This window comes from Poecile atricapillus, chromosome 22 (genome assembly GCF_030490865.1).
Source record: "Poecile atricapillus isolate bPoeAtr1 chromosome 22, bPoeAtr1.hap1, whole genome shotgun sequence".
In the NCBI taxonomy this organism is placed as follows: Eukaryota; Metazoa; Chordata; class Aves; order Passeriformes; family Paridae; genus Poecile; species Poecile atricapillus.
The window spans coordinates 7,337,772-7,357,700 of record NC_081270.1 but is presented as its reverse complement, the minus strand read 5'-3'; the positions used below and the strand labels follow the sequence as shown (position 1 = coordinate 7,357,700).

The 19,929-nt window shown below is 55.9% G+C and overlaps 1 protein-coding gene across 1 annotated transcript in view; it reads left to right on the top strand.

Moving 5' to 3' along the window:
• Positions 1 to 5,507: 5,507 nt before the first annotated feature.
• The window catches only part of IGSF21 (immunoglobin superfamily member 21), a 36,909-nt gene continuing 22,487 nt past the window's right edge, over positions 5,508 to 19,929 (top strand). Inside the window, exon 1 of the mRNA XM_058855163.1 lies at positions 5,508 to 5,596. Coding sequence (XP_058711146.1) covers positions 5,542 to 5,596 — 55 coding nt within the window. The 5' untranslated portion in view covers positions 5,508 to 5,541. The remainder of the gene's footprint in view (positions 5,597 to 19,929) is intronic.

Below are 19,929 nucleotides of genomic sequence, written 5' to 3'. Positions count from 1 at the left end.
CAGATCCCTTGGAAGAATCCATAGGAAAAGTGAGGATTCCTCGTCCATCAGCTGGGACAAACCTGGACTTCCAGGGATGTCCGGGATCCTGGGATCTCAATTCCGGAATTCCCGGCTGTTTCCGACATCTCCGCAAAATAACCATTCCCAGCTTTCCCGAGCCTGGATCCCTTGCAGGAAAACGGGATCTGCTGGAGGTTCCTTACAAAAAAACCCTTTGGAATGTGGAGATTTCTTTGGATATCCAGTGGGGGGAATCCATAAAAAAAACAGACCCAAGAATTCCGGGGATTTTTCTCAAAGCTTCAAAACTTCCCCGGACCCCTGGAAAACTTCCAGGGATGAGAAAATTCCACGTCCAATCCCCCCCACGTGGATTGAGGGGGAGCGGCAGAGCCGGAATTCAGGAGATCAAAGGAATTTGGGCCTCGTTATCTCCAAATTCCAGGGAAGCTGAGGCTGAAAGCCGGGAAATCTCCCAGCAGCCAAAAGCCGGGAAGGAGGGAGAGAGGGAGGGAGGGCAGAATTCCCAAATCCCTGCTCTGCTGATGAGGTGAGAGCTGAAATCGCCGTGGAGAGGGATTTATCCCAAAAAAGGTGACAGCGGGGCTGGGCTGTGGCATGGGAAGTTATTTTGGGAGAAAAGGCGGATTTTGGTGTCATTCCGAGGAGTTTTTCCTTCTGTCCCCGGATTCTGCACCGGGAGTTGGGGCAGCTGGAATTGTTTGTGTCCCACATCCCAAAATTCCGTAGGAATAACTGGGATGGGCAGGCCCTGGCACAGCTTATCCGGGGAATCTGGGGCTGCTCCATCCCTGGAAATGTCCAAGGACAAGGCTTGGAGCGCCCTGGGATTGTGGGAAGCGGATCGGAGCGGGATCAACTCCCAGATCCCATCCTAAAAATTCCGGATTGGTCACAGCGCATTCCCATCTTTCCAAGTGGGAATGGAACCAGCCGGAGACGTCCCCATCGCTTCTCCCTGCCTGGGGCTGCTTTGTCCCGCCAACATTCCCAGTTTCCAGCCAACATTCCCAGTTTTCCTGGTTCCCAGCCAATTATTCCAAGTCCCCATTCAGTATTCCCAGTTCCCAGAAATATTCCCAGTTCCCAGAAATATTCCCAGTTCCCGGTCAATATTCCCAACTTCCAGTCAATATTCCTGGCTCCCAGTCAATATTCCTGGCTCCCAGTCAATATTCCCAACTCCCAGTCAATATTCCCAATTCCCAGCCAATATTCCTTGCTCCCAGTCAACATTCCCAATTTCCAGTCAATATTCCTGGTCAATGTTCCTGGTTCCCAGTCAGTTTTCCCAGTTCCCAGCCAATATTCCCAGAAATATTCCCAGTTCCTCGCTGGGAAGACCTGGATGCTCTCCACACATTCCCAAATCCCTTTGTTTCCCGATACCCCCCCAGTGCTTCCAGGGCTGGGATTCAATTTCGCTTCCCAACAAAAAAAAAAAAGAAAAAAAAAATCCCCAAAATCTCCTGTGGAGGAGAGAGAATTAATTAAAATCAATTAAATTAATTAAATTAATGAAAATTAATTAAATTAATTAGTGGCCATTGTGTCATTAACGCCAGACTTTAATTAAATTGTGTGGAGATAACGACTCTGGGGCTTCCCAACAGCCGAACATTCCCAGGATGGAGAAATTCCTGCTAAAACCGATCCAAGGTGAGTCCAGTCCTCTGGTGAAGCTCCAAAGTCGGAAATTCCAGGTGATTTTCCACCTAAAATCTCCAAAGTCGGAAATTCCAGGCGATTTTCCACCTAAAAGCTCCAAAGTCAGAAATTCCAGGTGATTTTCCACCTAAAAGCTCCAAAGTCGGAAATTCCAGGCGATTTTCCACCTAAAATCTCCAAAGTCAGAAATTCCAGGCGATTTTCCACCTAAAAGCTCCAAAGTCAGAAATTCCAGGCGATTTTCCACCCCCAAAATGGCGCCTTCCTCCATTTCCTCCCCTCTTTTCCATCCTTTTGGAGCTCCCCGGCATTTTCCCGGATCCTGGGAAATCCGGGATCTCCTCAACTCCTTCCCATCCCTTGGAAAAGATGATCCCGTGGGATGAGGAGCGGGAAAATCCCAGGCTGGATGTTCCTGCTGGCGTCTCCTTGCTCCTCATCCTTTTCCCCTTGGAATGGGGGAGTCTTCCCGGATCTCCCAAGAGCTCCGAAATCCGGGAAGCAGAAGGAAAATCCCGGCTAAAAATCCCTTTGTTGCCGATTCCTCCAGGCGATATTCCTAATTCCCAGCCAATATTCCCAATTCCCAGCCGATATTCCAAATTCCCAGCCAATATTCCCAATTCCCAGCCAATATTCCCAATTCCCAGCCAATATTCCTGGTTCACAGTCAATTTTCCCAGTTTCCAGGCAATATTCCCAATATTCCCAATATTTTTCTCTTCCAGTCTGGGATTTTTCTCCCTAAATTTGGATCTTTACCCCTGAATTCGGAACTTTGTCTTCCAATGTGGGACCTTCTCCCGAAATTCAGGAGTTTCTCCTGAAATCTGAGGATTTCTCCCAAAATTTGGGATTTTTCTCTTCCACTTTGGGAGTTGCTCCCCAAAATTTGGGTATCCCTTGCCGAATTTGGGATTTTCTCCTCGAATTTGGGATTTAGGGCCTGGATTCATTCTGCAAAAGTCAGGAAAAAAGAGAAATTGGAAAATTTTCCCTTCGGGAGATTTTTTTTGGCCCAAATTCCAGTCTCCGAGGGCGGGAATGCGCTGACCCGGATTCCCGCTGCTCCCGGGAATGAGGCTTGGACCCGCTTTTCCAGGCTGGATCAATCCCTTGGGAATCTGGGAAGGACAGGAGGGCTCCAGCTCCGCCCAAAAACCGGGATTGGTTTTTTTTAGGGAATGAAGGGACCCAGCTTTGGGAGGGAACGTGGGAAAATCCTTATCCAAGGGAAAAATCGGGAATAACCGCGCTGCCGGATGCGTTGGGATGAAGCGGGAGCAGCGCTCCCCACCGGCTCCGCTCATTCCCTCCCTTCCCAAGGCCGGGAATTCCCTGGGGCATTCCAAGGGAGCTGCCACCAGCTGCTGGATTCACAGGGAATTAAAAGCCGGGAGAAATCGGAGCCATCCGGACACGGATCCCACCATTCCCAGCGCTTCCCTGTCTGCTCCGATGTCCTGGGAGCCGCCTGATGGGCCGAGAGCCGCTCCCGGAATTTCCCCGCGGAATCCGGAGTCTGCCAGGAAAGCTTTGCCTTTGGAAAACAAATCCCTCTCCCAACATTCCGGATGTTATTCCGGTTATTCCCAATTTTCCTTCTCCCTCCGGGGCCAGAGGGGTTAAAATTCCCGTTGGGAAGGGGCTGGAAATGGGGGAATTTTAAGAATCCTGGTTTAGTTTTCCAAGGAAGCGTCAGAGCCGTTGAATCTTTGGGAAACGATTCCCAGCTTCCCAAAAATCTTCACCCGCCTCATCCAGGGGTGACTCCCATCCAAAGGGAAGCTCCAATCCATGGCTAAGGAATGCGGGAATGCTGGGAAAGCGGAATGTTGGGAATGTTGCGTTTTTCCATGGAAAAATTGATGGGAAGAGCAAAATTTTGGGGTCCGGCAGCCGAAGGGAAAAGTCCTGGATTGGATCATCCCGTGGCGATGGATTTGGATCAAACCCAGCCCCGAATAAATCGGGATTTGATTCCAAGAATCTCTGGAAATGGGGCTTTTCCCAAAGGATTGGAGGCGGGGAGGGAAGGGAGGGGAAATCCAGGAATTGCAGCAATCCCTGGATTTAGTCAGTTGGGCTTTTGCAGGGAGAGCCTGATTCCCATCAGGAACCCCCAAATTCCCCCCAGGATCCTCTTTTCTTTGGGAAAAAACAAAGTTTTGGAGTCACCCATCCCTCAATTCCCGGAAATTTGGGATAAAATCCCCCCAAATCCCCGTGCCCAGCTCCTCCATTTTCCCCCTCATGAGGAATTTTCCGTGAAAAACGGGAACATCGGGAGTCAAAAATTCCCAAATCCATCGCCATGGGATGACCCAATCCAAGACTTTTCCCTTGGTGTTCCAAAGGAACAATCCCAAATCCCTGCCTGCATCCCCCCAAAATCCATCCCTGTATCCCCCCCAAATCCATCCCTGTATCCCCCCCAAAATCCATCCCTGTATCCCCCCAAAATCCATCCCTGCATCCCCCCCAAATCCATCCCTGTATCCCCCCAAAATCCATCCCTGCATCCCCCCCAGATCCATCCCTGCATCCCCCTCCCAAATCCATCCCTGCATCCCCCCCAGATCCATCCCTGCATCCCCCTCCCAAATCCATCCCACATTCCCCTCTGGCTCCATCCCCACATTCCTTCCTAAATCTATCCCTGCATCCCCCCCGGATCCATCCCTGCGTCCTCCTGGCTCCATCCCCACATTCTCCCCCCAATTCCATCCTCGCATTCCCCCCTGGATCCATCCCCGCGTTCCCCCTGGATCCATCCCCCAAATCCATCCCTGCATCCCCCTGGATCCATCCCCACATTCTCCCCCCAAATCCATCGTGGATGGATTCCATGATCCATCCCCACATTCCTTCCTAAATCCATCCCTGCATCCCCCTCTGGATCCGTCCCTGCATCCCCCTCCCAAATCCATCCCTGCATCCCCCTGGATCCATCCCCGCGTTCCCGCCGGATCCATCCCCACATTTCCCCTGGATCCATCCCCGCATCCCCCAAATCCATCCCTGCATCCCTTGGATCCATCCCCGCGTTTTCCCCCAAATCCACCCCCGCATTCCCCCCTGGATCCATCCCCGCATCCCCCCGGATCCATCCCTGCATCCCTTGGATCCATCCCCGCATTCCCCCCTGGATCCATCCCTGCATCCCCTGGATCCATCCCCGCGTTTTCCCCCGGATCCATCCCCGCATTCCCCCCCGGATCCGTCCCCCCGCATCCCTCCGTGAATCCCCCCCCGCTCCATCCCCCCAATCCTCCCCTCCCTCTCCCTCTCCGGTCCCTCCCCTCCCGCTCAGCCCCTCCCGGGGGCCGGCCCGGGGCGGGCTCAGCCCGGGGGGGTCCGGGGGCGGCTCCAGCCCCGCTCGGCTCCGGCTGCTCCAAATCGGCTTAAGGGCGGCAGCGGCGGCGGCGGCGGAGCTGCTGCACCCGGGGGGGCAGCGCCGAGCCGGGCCGAGCCCCACCGGACCGGGTGGAACCCCGACCGGACCGGGCGGAACCCCGACCGGACCGGGCCGAGCCCCACCGGACCGGGTGGAACTCCGACCGGACCGGGTGGAACCCCTCCCGGACCGGGCCGAGCCCCACCGGACCGGGTGCGACCCCTCCCGGACCGACCGGACGGAGCCGAGCCCCTCCAGGACAGGACCGAGCCCCTCTCGGACCGAGCCGAGCCCCTCCCGGACCGGACCGATCCCCCTCCCCTCCTCACCCGGACCGAACCGGGCCGAGCCCCCTCCCCTCCCGAACCGGGCCGAGCCCCCCGGCCGTGCCCGGCGCGATGCCCGCCCGCCCCCCGCCCCGCTGAGCCGCCCCCGCGGGCACCGAGCGCACCATGAGCCCCCTGCCCCTCTGGCTCCTGCTCTGGCACCTGCGGCACCTGGCAATGGGTGAGTGACACCGCGGGGACCCCCGGGGGGGGGGAACTGAGCCTCGGGGACCCCCGGGGGGTGAGCAGAACCTCGGGGACCCCCGGGGGGTGAGCAGAACCTCGGGGACCCCCGGGGGGTGACCTGAGCCTCGGGGACCCTCGGGGGGTGACCTGAGCTTCGGGGACCCCCGGGGGATGAACAGAACCTCGGGGACCCCCGGGGGGTGAGCAGAACCTCGGGGACCCCCGGAAGGTGGGCTGAGCCCGAGGGACCCCCCCCGGGCGCGGAGCGGTGTCAGTGCCCCCGCCCTGGGGTTTGGGGTGATGGGGGTGGAGAGAATAACGGGTTTGGAGTTGGGGAATTGGGGTTTGGTACTGGGGGACGGGGTGTGGAGGTGTAAATGGGGCACCCCGTAACCGGGAATTGGGGTGGGATCTGTTAATGGGGCACCCCATAACCGGAATTGGGGTGGGATGTGTTAATAGGGCACCCCATAACCCGGTACTGGGGTGGGATCTGTTAATGGGGCACCCCATAACCCGGTACTGGGGTGGAGGTATTAATGGGGCACCCCATAACCGGGAATTGGGGTGGGATGTGTTAATGGGGCACCCCATAACCCGGTACTGGGGTGGGATGTGTTAATGGGGCACCCCATAACCGGGAATTGGGGTGGGATCTGTTAATGGGGCACCCCATAACCCGGTACTGGGGTGGGATCTGTTAATGGGGCACCCCATAACCGGGAGCTGGGGTGGAGCCGTTAATGGGGCGCCGTTAATGGGGTGCGAGAGGCCCTGGGGGTCGCATCCCTGGAGCCCCCCCGTGTCCCCTTTTCCCGCTATTCCCGAGCTCCGGCTGCGCATCCCAGCGCTGCTCCAGCCGGGGAGGGGGGGCTGCGCTTTGGGGTCCCCCACGAGCTCCGTTTTTGGGGGGCTCGCAGCCTCTCCTGCCCCTCGGGGATCCCCAAACCCCAAATCCCCGCTGTCCTGGGGGACGGCGGCCCCCGAGCTCCCCAAACCCCGCGACTCCGCTCCCCAGCCCAGCCCCAAACCGGGGGCTCCGGGGAGGGGAAAGCGCCCGGGGAAGGAAACTTTCCCCTCCTCGCATCCCACAGCCGCAGGGCCGCGCGTGGGATTTCATTCCACGTCCATTCCAGGCTAATTCCCTCCTTTTTTTTACCCCCCTCCTCCCAATTCCCGCTCGGGGGGGTCTCAGGTGGCCGCTCCTTCCCGAACCCCCGGGAAACCGGGAGCTTTTCCAGGCGCCGGGAGATGGAGGCGCGAGCCGAGCCTGCTCCGCATCTCCCATTTTTTTATTTTTATATATTTTTATATATTTTTATTTCTATTTTTTTTAATGTTTTTAATGGACTTTTTGCTCTCCGGGAGGCGCCGGCGGGCGCTGCAGGGCGCGGGGAGGGGGAGCCGCGCTCTGCGGGGCTGCGCGGGGCCAGCTCCACACAAAGGAGCCGATTCTTCCCCCTCCATCCCCCCGAGCCCAGCCTGGATTTGGCTGGGGAAAGAATTCCCTGAATCCCTCTTTTCCCATCGGCTCCAGCCGAGCTGCGGCTGCCGCTCCGAGCCCCCCCCTTTTCCCGAGCATCCCGCCAATCCATGGGGAATAAAACCTGGGAAAGGGGTGAACTTGTGCCAAAGCCACCCCCGGCTGCCTCCCCTCCCCTCCCCGCTCTCCTCCGCCGCCGTTTTAAGGTCACGGATTGACAATTTCCAAGGAACGCCGCATCCCCCCGGCTTTCCCGGAGCTCCAGCTGTCTGTCACTGGCGCAGGGATCATTTTTCCTGCCTCTCTCCTGCTTTTTCCTCGCCGCAGATCGGGCGGTTGCTCTCGCGCTGTTGATTTTTTCCTTGCGGTGGAGTGGGGGGGGGAAAAAAAAAATTAAAAATACAATTCTGTGCTCGCCAGGGGGGAAAAAACGGGATCGAAGTTGGCTCGTGGAGGGGTCGGGGGGTTGGGAAGTGATGGATCCGGCGTGAGGAATTGTTGGGATTGTTTGGGTTTGGGTGTCCGCGGGCTCCCCGAACCCCGCTGGAACTTCGCCGCATCCCGAGGATCCGCCGCCTTCAGCATCTCCCTTTCCCTCTGGAAGCTGTCCTTGTGGGTTTTTTGGGATTCCAACCCCATCCAGCCTGGAATTCTGTCATCCTTCCCTCCCCCCCCGCCCCAAGCTGTCCCAAAAATCCCATCCCGGGCTCTGTTTTTCCATCATCCAAGGGGGCTCCTCCCTTCGCTCGGGGGCCGAGCTGCTCCCGAATTTCGGGGGGCCCCGCCTCGTTCCCCAATTTCGAGGGGACAGAGCGCTCGCCATTCCCGAATTTCCGAGGGCAGATGGCTTTTTCCTGGCTGAGGGCATCCTTGGCTGGAGCCGTGCCCTCCCCATCCCGGCTGGAGAGGAATCCAAGGGATCCAGAGCCCGGGAAGATCCAGGTGGGCGCATCCCCAATTCCCGCTGTGTCCCCAAAGCCCCCTCCCCTTTATTTTTTTTTTTAAGGAATTTTTCCTGATTTTATCATCCCCCTCATCCAGCTCTTCATCCTCATCCCTGAGGATTCCCGGGAATCCGCTGGAATCGCTCCCCACCCCACAAACCATCCGTGAGAAGCTTTTATTTTCGGGGTGGGGGGAAAGGGTTTCCAACCTCGCTCCGCATCCCCCAGCGGGTCAGGAAAATCCCTCTGTGACCCCGAGAGGAGCCGGGATCATTCCCGAGGTGTTTTCCAGCTTTTTTTCCCCCTCTTTGTCCCCGGCTCAACCTCTTCCTTCGGCCAAAAAAAAAAAATCCCGGCCGGGGCTAAGTGGGTTAAGGAGGCGTCGGGAGGGAAAAACGAGGCCACGCGGAGGAGGCAGCGCTGGACCATGGAAAAGGAGAGGAGCGTCTGGAAAAGGGACTGGAAAAGCTGGAAAAATCCCCCTTTTCCCCCCCGTGGATCCATGGATTCTGGGATCAGGGCTGGCTCCTTCAAATGCGGCCCCACCGAGGGCTCCCGAGGGCCGTGGGAGGGATGGAAGCGCCGCGTTCCCGGAGATTTTCCAGCGGGTTTTTATCCCGGTGGGATTTGCTTTGGATTCTGCTTCCCGCCCTCCATCCAGAGGGAAAAACCAGAAAAAAAAAAAACCCAGGGAAAATTCAAGTGTTTGAGGCTCCTGGGCTTTGCTGTCCTTGGGGAAATTCCTGGAAAACGCAGGTTGGGATTTTAGCTGGAATTCTCTCCCCTCTCCTTTCACCCCCACCGAGGTTGTTCTGGCCGGGATTTTTCCCAGCTCGTTTTCCAGCCTGGAAAAGCCGATTTTTCCTCGTTTTTGGAGGGAAAAACCCAGCTTGGGGTTTTTCCAAGGGTGGTGGGAGACGCCTGCTCGTGGTTCTTTTTAATGGAAGGAGGAATTTGGTGGGAATTGTGTCCTGGGGGAATGAGGGAAAAGGAGGAGCAGGGATGCGATCCTGCTTTAATCCACCTGCCAAAATTCCATCCCACATTCCCGCCGTCCTTCCCTATTAACGCTTTTCCCATCAAGTCCTGCCTCCGGCTCCTTTCTGGAAGTTTTCCCTCCCATCTCCACGGATCCCGCGTTCCCACGGAGCCTCTCCGGGTAAATCCAGCCCCGTCGGAGAATCCCCCTCGCTGCGCTAATTACCCTTTCCCAATTAGCCCAATTTCCCTCTTCCCACCGGCGGCGTTCGGGAGCCGCCGCTTCCAACCCAGAGCTGGGGAAAAAGCCGCGATTCCAGCCAGGATCTTCCCTCTCCTCGCGCCTTCCCAGGATAATCAGCGTCTTCGGGATGGGGAGACATTCCCGGCTTTATTTCCCGGTGGAAAAATTCCTGCGGCTGCTGCCGGAGCAATTCCGGAGTCCCCCAAGCTCAGTTTGGGGGTGTTCATCTCCCCCCCAAATTCCCTTGGGATTTATCGGCATCCCGGGAATGTTGTAGGGTTTGGCTCGGGAATGTCGGTGCCCTTTGGCCTGGGGTAAGGAATTCTGATCCAGGTGCTTGGGATGTTCCCGGCTCCATCCACCGGCTCGGCCTTGGAATCTCGGGATGCTTTAAGCTGGAATTCCATGGGCAGGGATAGATCCCACTATCCCAGCCTGGCCTTGGACATTCCCAGGGATCCAGAGGCCGCTCCAGCTCCTCTGGGAAAGCCGTGCCAGGCCCTCACCTCCCTCCCAGCCGGGAATTCCTTCCCAATCCCCCATTTCCATTTCCCCTCTGGAATTTCGGAGCCATTCCCTGTGTCCTGTCCCTCCAGGCCCTTCTGAAGAGATTTTTTTTTCCGTCTTTTCTGCCAGTTCCTTTGGGTCCTGGAAGGCCAAAATTGGGTCAACTCCAAGCTTCTCTTTTCTCCAGGCTGGACATTCCCAGCTTTTCTTGGATCATCCTGGAGCCTCCTCTGGGCTCTCTCTGGAGAGCAGAATTCCCGCTTTTCCTGCTCTGGGATCAGCCCAGGGAAGTTTCCATGTCCAGCTCTGAGCTCCCTCTCCCAGGGTTGCTCCATGTGCTCATCCCAGCCTGGATCCACCCCAGGGATTGCCCCGCTCCCGTTCCTGTTAAATCTCAGGAGATTCCCATGGGAATCCCTTGGAAAAAGCCCCACTCCGGGACTTTTCCAGGTCTGGAAGCCTGGAGGCTTCTCAGGAGCCTCCAAACACTTCCAGGCCTTGCCTGGACCTTGAATCCCAAATCCATGGGTGGTCCTGGAGCCCATTTGAATCCCAAATCTGGATGATCCCATCAGCCGCCCCTTCCCATGGAGATGTTTCCCGTGATGGCTTTTTTCCCACAAAAATGCTCTTTCCAGCTGGGAATTCCTTGGTTTGGGAATGCTTGACCGGCTCTCACCTCGTGTTCCTGGAAAAGCTCTTGGGATAAGAGCGGGGTTTTAGAGAATTTGGGAATTCCGGGAATTCAGCTGAGGCAGAGCCAAGGATCTTCCTGAGGCACCGAGGGAAAAGCTCGGCAGGGAGCTGGGAATGGAGCTGGGGATGGAGCCGGGAATGGAGCTGGGAATGGAGCTGGGAATGGAGCTCAGGATGGAGCTGGGAATGGAGCCGGGAATGGAGCTGGGAATGGAGCCGGGAATGGAGCTGGGAATGGAGCTGGGAATGGAGCTGGGGAACTGGGAATGGAACAGGGAATGGAGCTGGGGACCTGGGAATGGAACAGGGAATGGAGCAGGGAATGGAGCTGGGAATGGAGCCGGGAATGGAGCTGGGAATGGAGCTGGGAATGGAGCCGGGAATGGGGCTGGGGATGGAGCTGGGAATGGAGCTGGGAATGGAGCCGGGAATGGGGCTGGGGATGGAGCCGGGAATGGGGCTGGGGATGGAGCGGGAATGGAGCTGGGAATGGAGCTGGGAATGGAGCAGGAATGGAGCCGGGAATGGAGCTGGGAATGGAGCCAGGAATGGAGCGGGAATGGAGCCGGGAATGGAGCGGGAATGGAGCCGGGAATGGAGCGGGAATGGGGCTGGGAATTGAGCAGGGGATGGAGCTGGGAATGGAGCTGGGAATGGAGCCGGGAGCGGAGCCGGGAATGGAGCCGGGAGCTCTCCACAGACCGCTGGGAAGCGGCACAAATTCCTGCCTGGAGCAGGATGAAGCAGCCTCGCCCCTCGCAATTCCCTGACGGGATTTTGGGGGATTTTCCCCAATTTCCCAAGACAAATCCTGGACTTCGGCCGCTCTCAGAGCTCCGACCCCGCACAGAACCACAACGAGGGCAGGAGCTCCCAAATCCTTGATTCTGGGGGGCGGCTCCGGCCGGCGGATCCCGGCTGAGGGATGGGGCTGGAATCCTTCCCGATCCAGCTGCTCTCTCTGCCCTTTTGTTTGCTGGCGGCGGCGCTGCCGGGCTCGTTCCAAACTCAGCCCATTCTCCGCTTCCCACTTTTCCCCTCTCCTTTATTTTTTTCCCAAAAAATCCCGTCAATCACGGGCTTGTTTTCGCTGCGTCGGGACCCGGATCCGGCGGGAATGCCAAGGGCAGGCGGATTCCAAAGGCAGGGATAACAACCCGCGGCTGTTGTTCCCTCTGTGGAATTGTTGGGTTTATCAAATTAGGGACTGGGGGGCTGGCTCTCCAAAGCCTTTGGATCAGGGAATGTGCCTCGTTCCCACTCCCAGCTTGGATTCGGCTCCGAGGAGGTCGGGGAAGCGCCGGGAAAGCCCAGAATTCCCGCTGGAGGGAAGGGAGGTGGGAATGTGGCTCCTTCCCGGCCTCCAGGCCACACATTTTGGCTCCTCCAGCACCGGGAGCTCTTCTCCATATGGAAAATCCCACCTGGAGCGGGAGAGGCGGGGATTTGTTTGTCTCCCGCCCAAACCTCTGGAATAATTTCCCATTCCTGTAATTCCATGGTGGATATTTTCCGGAAATAAGGGATTAAAAGCCCCTCTCCACCTCCCTGTGCTCAGAGATAAATCCTGGAGCCGCTTCCCATCCGGCCAGGACAGGGAAAGCAGGAGCTGGGAACCTTTTTTTGGGATGCATCTCCTGCTTTTCCACCTCTTTTCCCAAGGATCTGCAGCCCCGGGGAAGGGCTGGATCCAGGGAGAGGCTCCGTGGAGGGAGTTTGGGATCAGAGGGATGGGTGGGATGAAGGGAGATGAGGGATCTGCCTCTGGGTGGTCTCCCATCCGTGGAAACGTTTTTTTTTTGGGATGAATTCCATGGATTTATGGGCAGAACGTTGCTTTGGAGGCTGCTTGTGCCGGGCTGGTCCCAAGGCAGGATTTGCTCCTGGAGCTGGGATCTGGAAAAGTGGGAAGTGATGGAAAGGGACGTTTTTGGCCGGTGATTGTCACCGTGGGATGTCCTGGCATGGATTTGGGAATCTCCAGCTCTTCCTGGCGGGATTGGGAGAGCAGGAGAGGGGCACAAAGCATCCAGCTCAGAAAATTCCAGGAAAATCTTTGGGAGAATTCGGATTTTGGGATAAGGGGGATGCAAAGGAGCTCCCTGAGAGCTTCTTGTGGAGATGTTCTCCTTCTTCATCCCGCGTTCTCCATGGCTGCATCTTTCCTTTGGAAAAACTCCATGGATTGGGTGGGAATTGCCTGGGAAGGGATTTTGGTGGGATCGAAATTCCCAGCCCAGCTTTGCCCCTCTGGAGAGAGAATTCCAAAGCTTCGGCTCCAGGGCTTTGGAAGATTCCAAGCCTGGATTCCTGGACCAGGATTTGGGATCCACCTGCGGCTCCGTGGAGAATTTTTCTCCTCTTTTTGAGGCATCCCCAGTTCCCTGTGGATGGAGTGTGGGAATACAGGATCCATGTGGGAACACGGGATACGTGTGGGAATATGGGATCCGTGTGGGAACATGGGATCCATGTGGGAATATGGGATCCGTGTGGGAATATGGGATCCATGTGGGAACACGGGATCCATGTGGGAATATGGGATCCGTGTGGGCATATGGGATCCATGTGGGAATGTGGGATCCGTGTGGGAATGTGGGATCCATGTGGGAATATGGGATCTGTGTGGGAATATGGGATCCGTGTGGTAATACAGGATCCATACGGGAACACGGGATCCATGTGGGAACACGGGATCCGTGTGGGAATACAGGATCCATGTGGGAATATGGGATCTGTGTGGGAATATGGGATCCGTGTGGTAATACAGGATCTATACGGGAACACAGGATCCATACAGGAACACGGGAACCGTGTGGGAATACAGGATCCATGTGGGAGCACGGGATCCACGTGGGAACACAGGATCCATGTGGGAACACGGGATCCGTGTGGGAATATGGGATCCGTGTGGTAATACAGGATCCATGTGGGAACACGGGATCCGTGTGGGAATACAGGATCCATACAGGAACACGGGATCCGTATGGGAATACAGGATCCATGTGGGAACACGGGATCCGTGTGGGAATACAGGATCCATGTGGGAACACGGGATCCGTGTGGGAGCACGGGATCCACGTGCCCGGGCTCTGCCATCCCACCCTCCGCAGCTCCCGGAGCATCCCGAGATCCGGGGGTGGAATTTGGCTGCATTCCTGGCTTTCCTCCGGAAGATAAACCCGGGAATGTTGGGTTGTGCGAAGACCCCGTGACTCGGAGCGGGGTGGGAGGGGCTGGGAAAGGCCAAGGAGCCCAAAATATTCCCAGGGAGCTGCTGGGGAGCGGGATTTTCCATGTGGGATAACGGGCTGGATGCCCTGAGGAGCGGGATTTTCTACGTGGGATGGAAACGCTGGATCCGCTGTGGAATGGGATTTTCCACGCGGGAATCGAGGCTGGATCTGCTGCTGGAAAAGCACCGGCCAACGGGCAGATCCTGCTCCAGGAAAGATCCAAAGGATGCAATTCCCACCGGGAACAAAGGTCCCGGAGAGCCCATCCTGCCTGGAAAAGCCTCCAGCGCTCCGGCTCCGCTCCGAGTCCTTCCCTTTGGAATCGGATAATGAGAGGTTTTCCATAAATGCCGGCTCCCGGTGACCCTTGTGAGGTTCCGTTTGCGTCTCCTCGTGTTATTCCGGCTTTTTTCCCGTAGGGAAGCGCTTTGTGAGGAGTGGGGATCGTTGGGATTCCTCCCGAATTTCCGCCGTGATTGGCGCGGGGTGTGGGAGGCGAGAGGAGCCCTGGGAAGCGCTTCCCAAATTAATCCTTCCCATTCCTTGGAATCTGCGGGGTGGTTTTTATTTAAGGGCAGGGGAAATCTGGGAGATTCCGTGGTGGGGGAGAGAAGATTGGGACAATGGGATGCTCGGGATGCTCCCGGTTCGCGGGGATCACCCTCTGGATCTGCTCCACGCTTCCCGCCAGGAGGGAAAAAAAAACCTGGGAGTAAAAAATCCTGGAGATTTTGGACTGAAAGGATTTGATTGGAATGATTTTTTCTCAGGGGGAGGGAATGGGAATGGGAATGGGGATGGGAATGGGAATGGGAATGGAAATGGGAATGGGAATGGGGATGGGAATGGGAATGGGAATGGGAATGGGAATGGGAATGGGAATGGGAATGGGGATGGGAATGGGAATGGGAATGGGAATGGGAAGGGAGGGCTTTTCCAGCTGTTTAACATCCTCTCTGCCCCAATGAGCAGGAAAAGCTCCCGCATTCCCGGCCTCCCGGGAGCGCTGAATTAAGGGAATATTGGATGATCCCACGCTTGGTTATGTTTTATTAACGCGGAGCCGCGGCTTCCCGGCACATCCGGCAGATCCGAGGCTCCGCCGGGCGTTTTTCCCTCTTTCCCAAGCTCTGGCTTCCGCCGTTATTCCCAATCCCACTGCTTGGGTTGGCTGGGAGGTCGGGCTGGAAGAGGAGGGGAATTTGGGATGAAAAAGGGGAGCTTTGGGTTTGTCTGGGGATGCTCGGTGTCCTGGCAGGATTTGGGATGGGAGTTTTGCAGCAGGAATAGGGATGGATGAGGGAATAGGGATGGATTTGGGAAAGCGGAGTCGGGGGCACCGTGTGGAGCCGTGGAAAAATCTCCTGATTTTCCAGCTTTTCTCCACCTCAGGATGATCAAGCCAGGGGTGGGAGAAGCCCCGGAATTTTGTCTTTGAGGGAAAAGATCCCAAAAAAGGCCAACATTCCATGAGCAGAGCTAGAGCAGGGATCGGGGCCGGGATCTTGCTCCACCAGCGTTCGGGATCAGCGGGAAAAGCCAAGCACGGATAACGGGACAGCTCTGGAAGTTCTGGGAGAGGGAATGGGGTTAATTAGCAGATTTCCCAAGGGAGCAGAGATGGATCGGGATTAAGGGAAGAGCCCCACGGAGACGGATCGGGATTAAGGGAAGAGCCCCATGGAGATGGATCGGGATTAAGGGAAGATCCCGGCACATCCTCTCCGTGGGAGCGGGGAAGTGTCAGGAGTCAGCGCCGGGAATCGGGGCTGGAAGAGGGAGATATCCGTTAATCCCATTAGGGATGTGGAATTACCGGGAGGGATTATCGATCGCGGAGTGTGAATCCAGAGGAGACGGAGCGGGGATCACAATCCTGCTCTGTCCAGGGAATGGGGCTGGAGAGGACGGGAAAGATGGAATTGGATGAGGCTGGAGCAGGGAGATGCCGAGGGATGGGATCAGGGATGTCCGGAGGGATGAGGAAGAGTTCGGGATGCAGCCGCCCCTTGTCCCTGCGCTTGGAAGAAGAAACTCCAGGCCAGGGCCAAATTCCAGAGCTGGGAATTCTGGTGGGAATTCCTGCTGTGTCCTTCCCTTCCTCCCTGGAAACCTCCGGAACATTCCCTCGGGAACTCCAAGGGTTTTCCAGCAGGGACTCTGGGAATGACCCAGGTGCCCCAGGTCATTTTTTTTGGGAAAAAGCCGCTCAGAATTCCAAAAACCAAGTGGATTTTGGAGCTCCTGGGATTCCTGTGTGGAATTTTGGGTTTATTTCCCATCTTCCTCTGCCTGAGGCTGTGCCCCTGGAGAAGGAGTTCAGAAGGAAAAATCCCAAAATATCAGTAAGGATGATCCCTTCCCGCTTCCTCCGTGCAGGAATCGATGGAAGGAGCGGAGATCGCCCGGAGCGGCTGGGAGGGAGGGGGGGATCGATGGCTCCTCATTTGTCACCAATCAAAAATCCGGGATAATTGGATTTCCCGCAAGCGGAGAAATAAATCAGGGAATTCATCAGGGTCACCCCTTCTCCAGGGCCACCTGGGCTTGGGAAAACCTGCTTGGAATTGCTGGCGACCCCATTGGATTCCAAACCCAATCCCTCCGACATTCCTTAATGGAATTAATGGTTTTCCCTCTTTTTTTCCCATCCCAAGCCCGTGTCTCTCCCGCTAAAGCTGGGAAATGGGGAGTTTTAGGGAGTTTTGGGTGGGAAAATTCCTTCTTGGGGTTATTTTTGGGAGCAGGAGCACCTCCGATAAACCCCTGCTGGTATTCCAGGATGGGATTTTCTGGGATCTCCGATTGTCCCCTCGCTGTTTTCCCAGGATTTTCTGGGATCTCCGATTGTCCCCTGGCTGTTTTCCCAGGATTTTCTGGGATCTCCGATTGTCCCCTCGCTGTTTTCCCAGGATTTTCTGGGATCTCCGATTGTCCCCTCGCTGTTTTCCCAGGATTTTCTGGGATCTCCGATTGTCCCCTCGCTGTTATTCCAGTATTTTCTGGGATCTCTAATAAACCCCTGCTCTTATTCCAGGCTGGGATTTTTTGGGATTCCCAATATCCCCTCGCTGTTCTTCCAGGATTTTCTGGGATCTCCGATATCCTCTTATTCCAGGACGGGATTTTTTAGGGATCTCCCTTGCTGTTCCTCCAGGATGGGATTTCCCTGGATCTTGGATGAGCTGGAAAAGACCTCGCTTCTCCCATCCGGAGTGGGGGAAACTGAGGCACGGAAAGACCTGGAATCACGGAATGCTTTGGGTTGGGATGGGCACTGGAGCTCCTCCTATTCCCTGGATAGGGGACAGGGACATTTTCCATAGGTCATTATTCCATCCCGGCCTCGAGCTGCTCCCGCTCCGTTAATTATTCCCGCTGGGATTAACTCCAGCCGGGATTAACACCCCGAGACGTGGCTTCCCGGAATCGGCTGCTGGTGCCATAATCCTCATCCCCATGGAGCTGGAACAGTGGGAAAATCCTCGGCTGCTGCTGGCAAATCCCTCCCAAGCCACCGGCTGAGCTCTGCCGGGGGTTTGGGAATTTTTTTCCCGGTTTTCCAACCCCTCAGCTCTGGTTTGGGGCTCTGCAAAGGAACACTGGGTGCAATAATTCCTGTTTTTACTCCGGAATTGTGTTCCTGGGATGGATTTTGTGCAGCGCCGCTGGGTGGGGAAAAAATCCTTTATCCCAAGCGAGGTTTTCCGTAATCCCGGTAATTCTGGTACCCATCCAGAGGGTGCAGCTTCCTGGGAAACTCCAGGAGCAGCCAGCTGGCCGGAATCTCTTCCCTGTCAGGATGCAGAGCTGAGCTGCTGGAAAAGGAGGGCTGGGAATTTGCTGGAAAAATCCCATTTCCAATCCTTGTCGGCGCGGGATTGGGATACGGCCTCTCCTTCTCCCGCCGCACTTAATTCGGGATTAATTCCGCATCTGCACACGGAGAACAGATCCCGCTGTGTTTTCCGTGGAGCTGCTTGATTAAAAATCAGGGAAAAGCGGAGCGGGGGGGGAAATCTTTAGCCCTGGGACACCTGGACATTCCGGTTTGGAGCGTTAATCCAGGTTAATCCAGGTGTTGAGGAGGCACCGTGCTCTGCTGGAAGGATTTTAGGGAATGTTGAGCCCTTCCGGAGCCATTCCATTGGATTTGGTGGCCGGTGGTGGCTCCCGCTTGGCAAAATCGGGATTGTGGGAAAATTCCCTGTTGGGTGAGTTTGGGATTTGCTGGAGAGAGACGAAAATCCATGGGAATGGATTGGAGAGTGATCCATGGGGCAGCTGGGGGGAAGCTGGAAGAAAATGGGTGGAAAAAAGGAAAAATTGGGATATTTTGACAGTTCTCAGGTTTCATTGGGATCTGCTGGAAAAAGGAGGAAGGAATTCCCTGCTGGGATTTATCAGCAGGAGGGAATTCCTGCCCCAAATCCTGGGGTGGAAACTTCCGGGTGGAAAACTGAGGAAAATCCAGCTGATGTGGAGGAAACCCACGGGAGAAGAGGAAATCCTGCAGGAACAGGCTCTGTTTTTTGGGAAAAGGGAAAATTTGGGATCAGAGGTGGCACCTCCCACCTGCCGGGCCTCGTTTGGGCCAAAATCCATCATTTTCACCCCATGGAATGGGAATAAAATCGGGGAGCGACCGATTTGGGGGATTCTGCCTTAATTAGCTTGTGGGGGGGTTGATTGGCAGCTGGTGCTGTGGGGAATCAGCCCTGATTTGCATATTTGCATAGATGCAAATGAGGGGCGCGATCTCCATTTATCGAACGAGGCGTCTCAGACCCGATCCCACCCTGCGGAATTTCCGGCTCCGTTTCGGCTCCGGCAGCTGCTCCAACATCTGGGAAGAGGCCGCGAGGTGCCGGCGGAGCCATCGCTTGGAATTAGGGATGGTGCCAGGTTTTTGAGGGAATTTGGCTCTGCTGGATTCACCTTCCCGCCTTTCCCGGGATGAGGAATCGTTTTGGATTCTGAAAGCGCCGAAAATGATCCGAAGGAAATGGAAAGTCTGGGAAAATCCTTTGATAGTGAGGGAAAGGGGTTAAAGGGACAGGAGAAATGATGACAAACATCCGGCTGTTCCCAAAATCCTGATCCAAGGACACACCAGGAGCTCTTCCCAAAATTCCAAGCCCACAACTCCTTCCAAGCTCTTCCCAAAATCCCAACCCAGCAACCCGTCCTGAGCTCTTCCCAAAATTCCAACCCAACAACTCCTTCCAAGCTCTTCCCAAAATCCCAACCCAGCAACCCGTCCTGAGCTCTTCCCAAAATTCCAACCCCACAGCTCCTTCCAAGCTCTTCCCGAAATTCCAACCCATTGACCCATCCCAAGCTCTTCCCAAAATCCCAACCCATTGACCCGTCCTGAGCTCTTCCCAAAATTCCAACCCAACAACCCATCCCGAGCTCTTCCCAAAATTCCAACCCAACAACTCCTTCCAAGCTCTTCCCAAAATCCCAACCCAGCAACCCGTCCTGAGCTCTTCCCAAAATTCCAACCCCACAGCTCCTTCCAAGCTCTTCCCGAAATTCCAACCCATTGACCCATCCCAAGCTCTTCCCAAAATCCCAACCCATTGACCCGTCCTGAGCTCTTCCCAAAATTCCAACCCAACAACCCATCCCAAACTCTTCCCAAAATCCCAACCCAACAACTCCTTCCAAGCTCTTCCCAAAATCCCAACCCCACAACCCATCCCAAGCTCTTCCCAAAATCCCAACCCATTGACCCATCCCGAGCTCTTCCCAAAATCCCAACCCCACAACTCCTTCCAAGCTCTTCCCAAAATCCCAATCCATTGACCCATCCCAAACTCTTCCCAAAATCCCAACGACAGCTTCAAGCAGCCGCGGGAGCTCCAGCAGATTGTCCAACATTTTATTTTATGGGAATATCAGTGGGATGAAGACGTGGAGATAAAATATTCCCCCCTCCAGCACCGCCGGGAGGCCGAGGGATTCCATGGAAACGTTGGAAGTGGAAAAGGAGGGGGGGAAAAAGTTATAAATAAATAAAACTTCCCAGCACTTCGGTAAAAGCTCCTAAACGTCATTCCCATCCGGAGATAAATATTCCAGGCGTGATTTACGGCCCTGCGCTCCCAGGCTGTGCGGGCAGGGGGATCAAATCCAATAAATCACCGGGAATATCAATGCAGCCACCACATTCCCGCTGATAAGCGGCGTGGGCTTGGAAAATCCATCTTTTCCACCCCGGCTGCGCCTGGACAG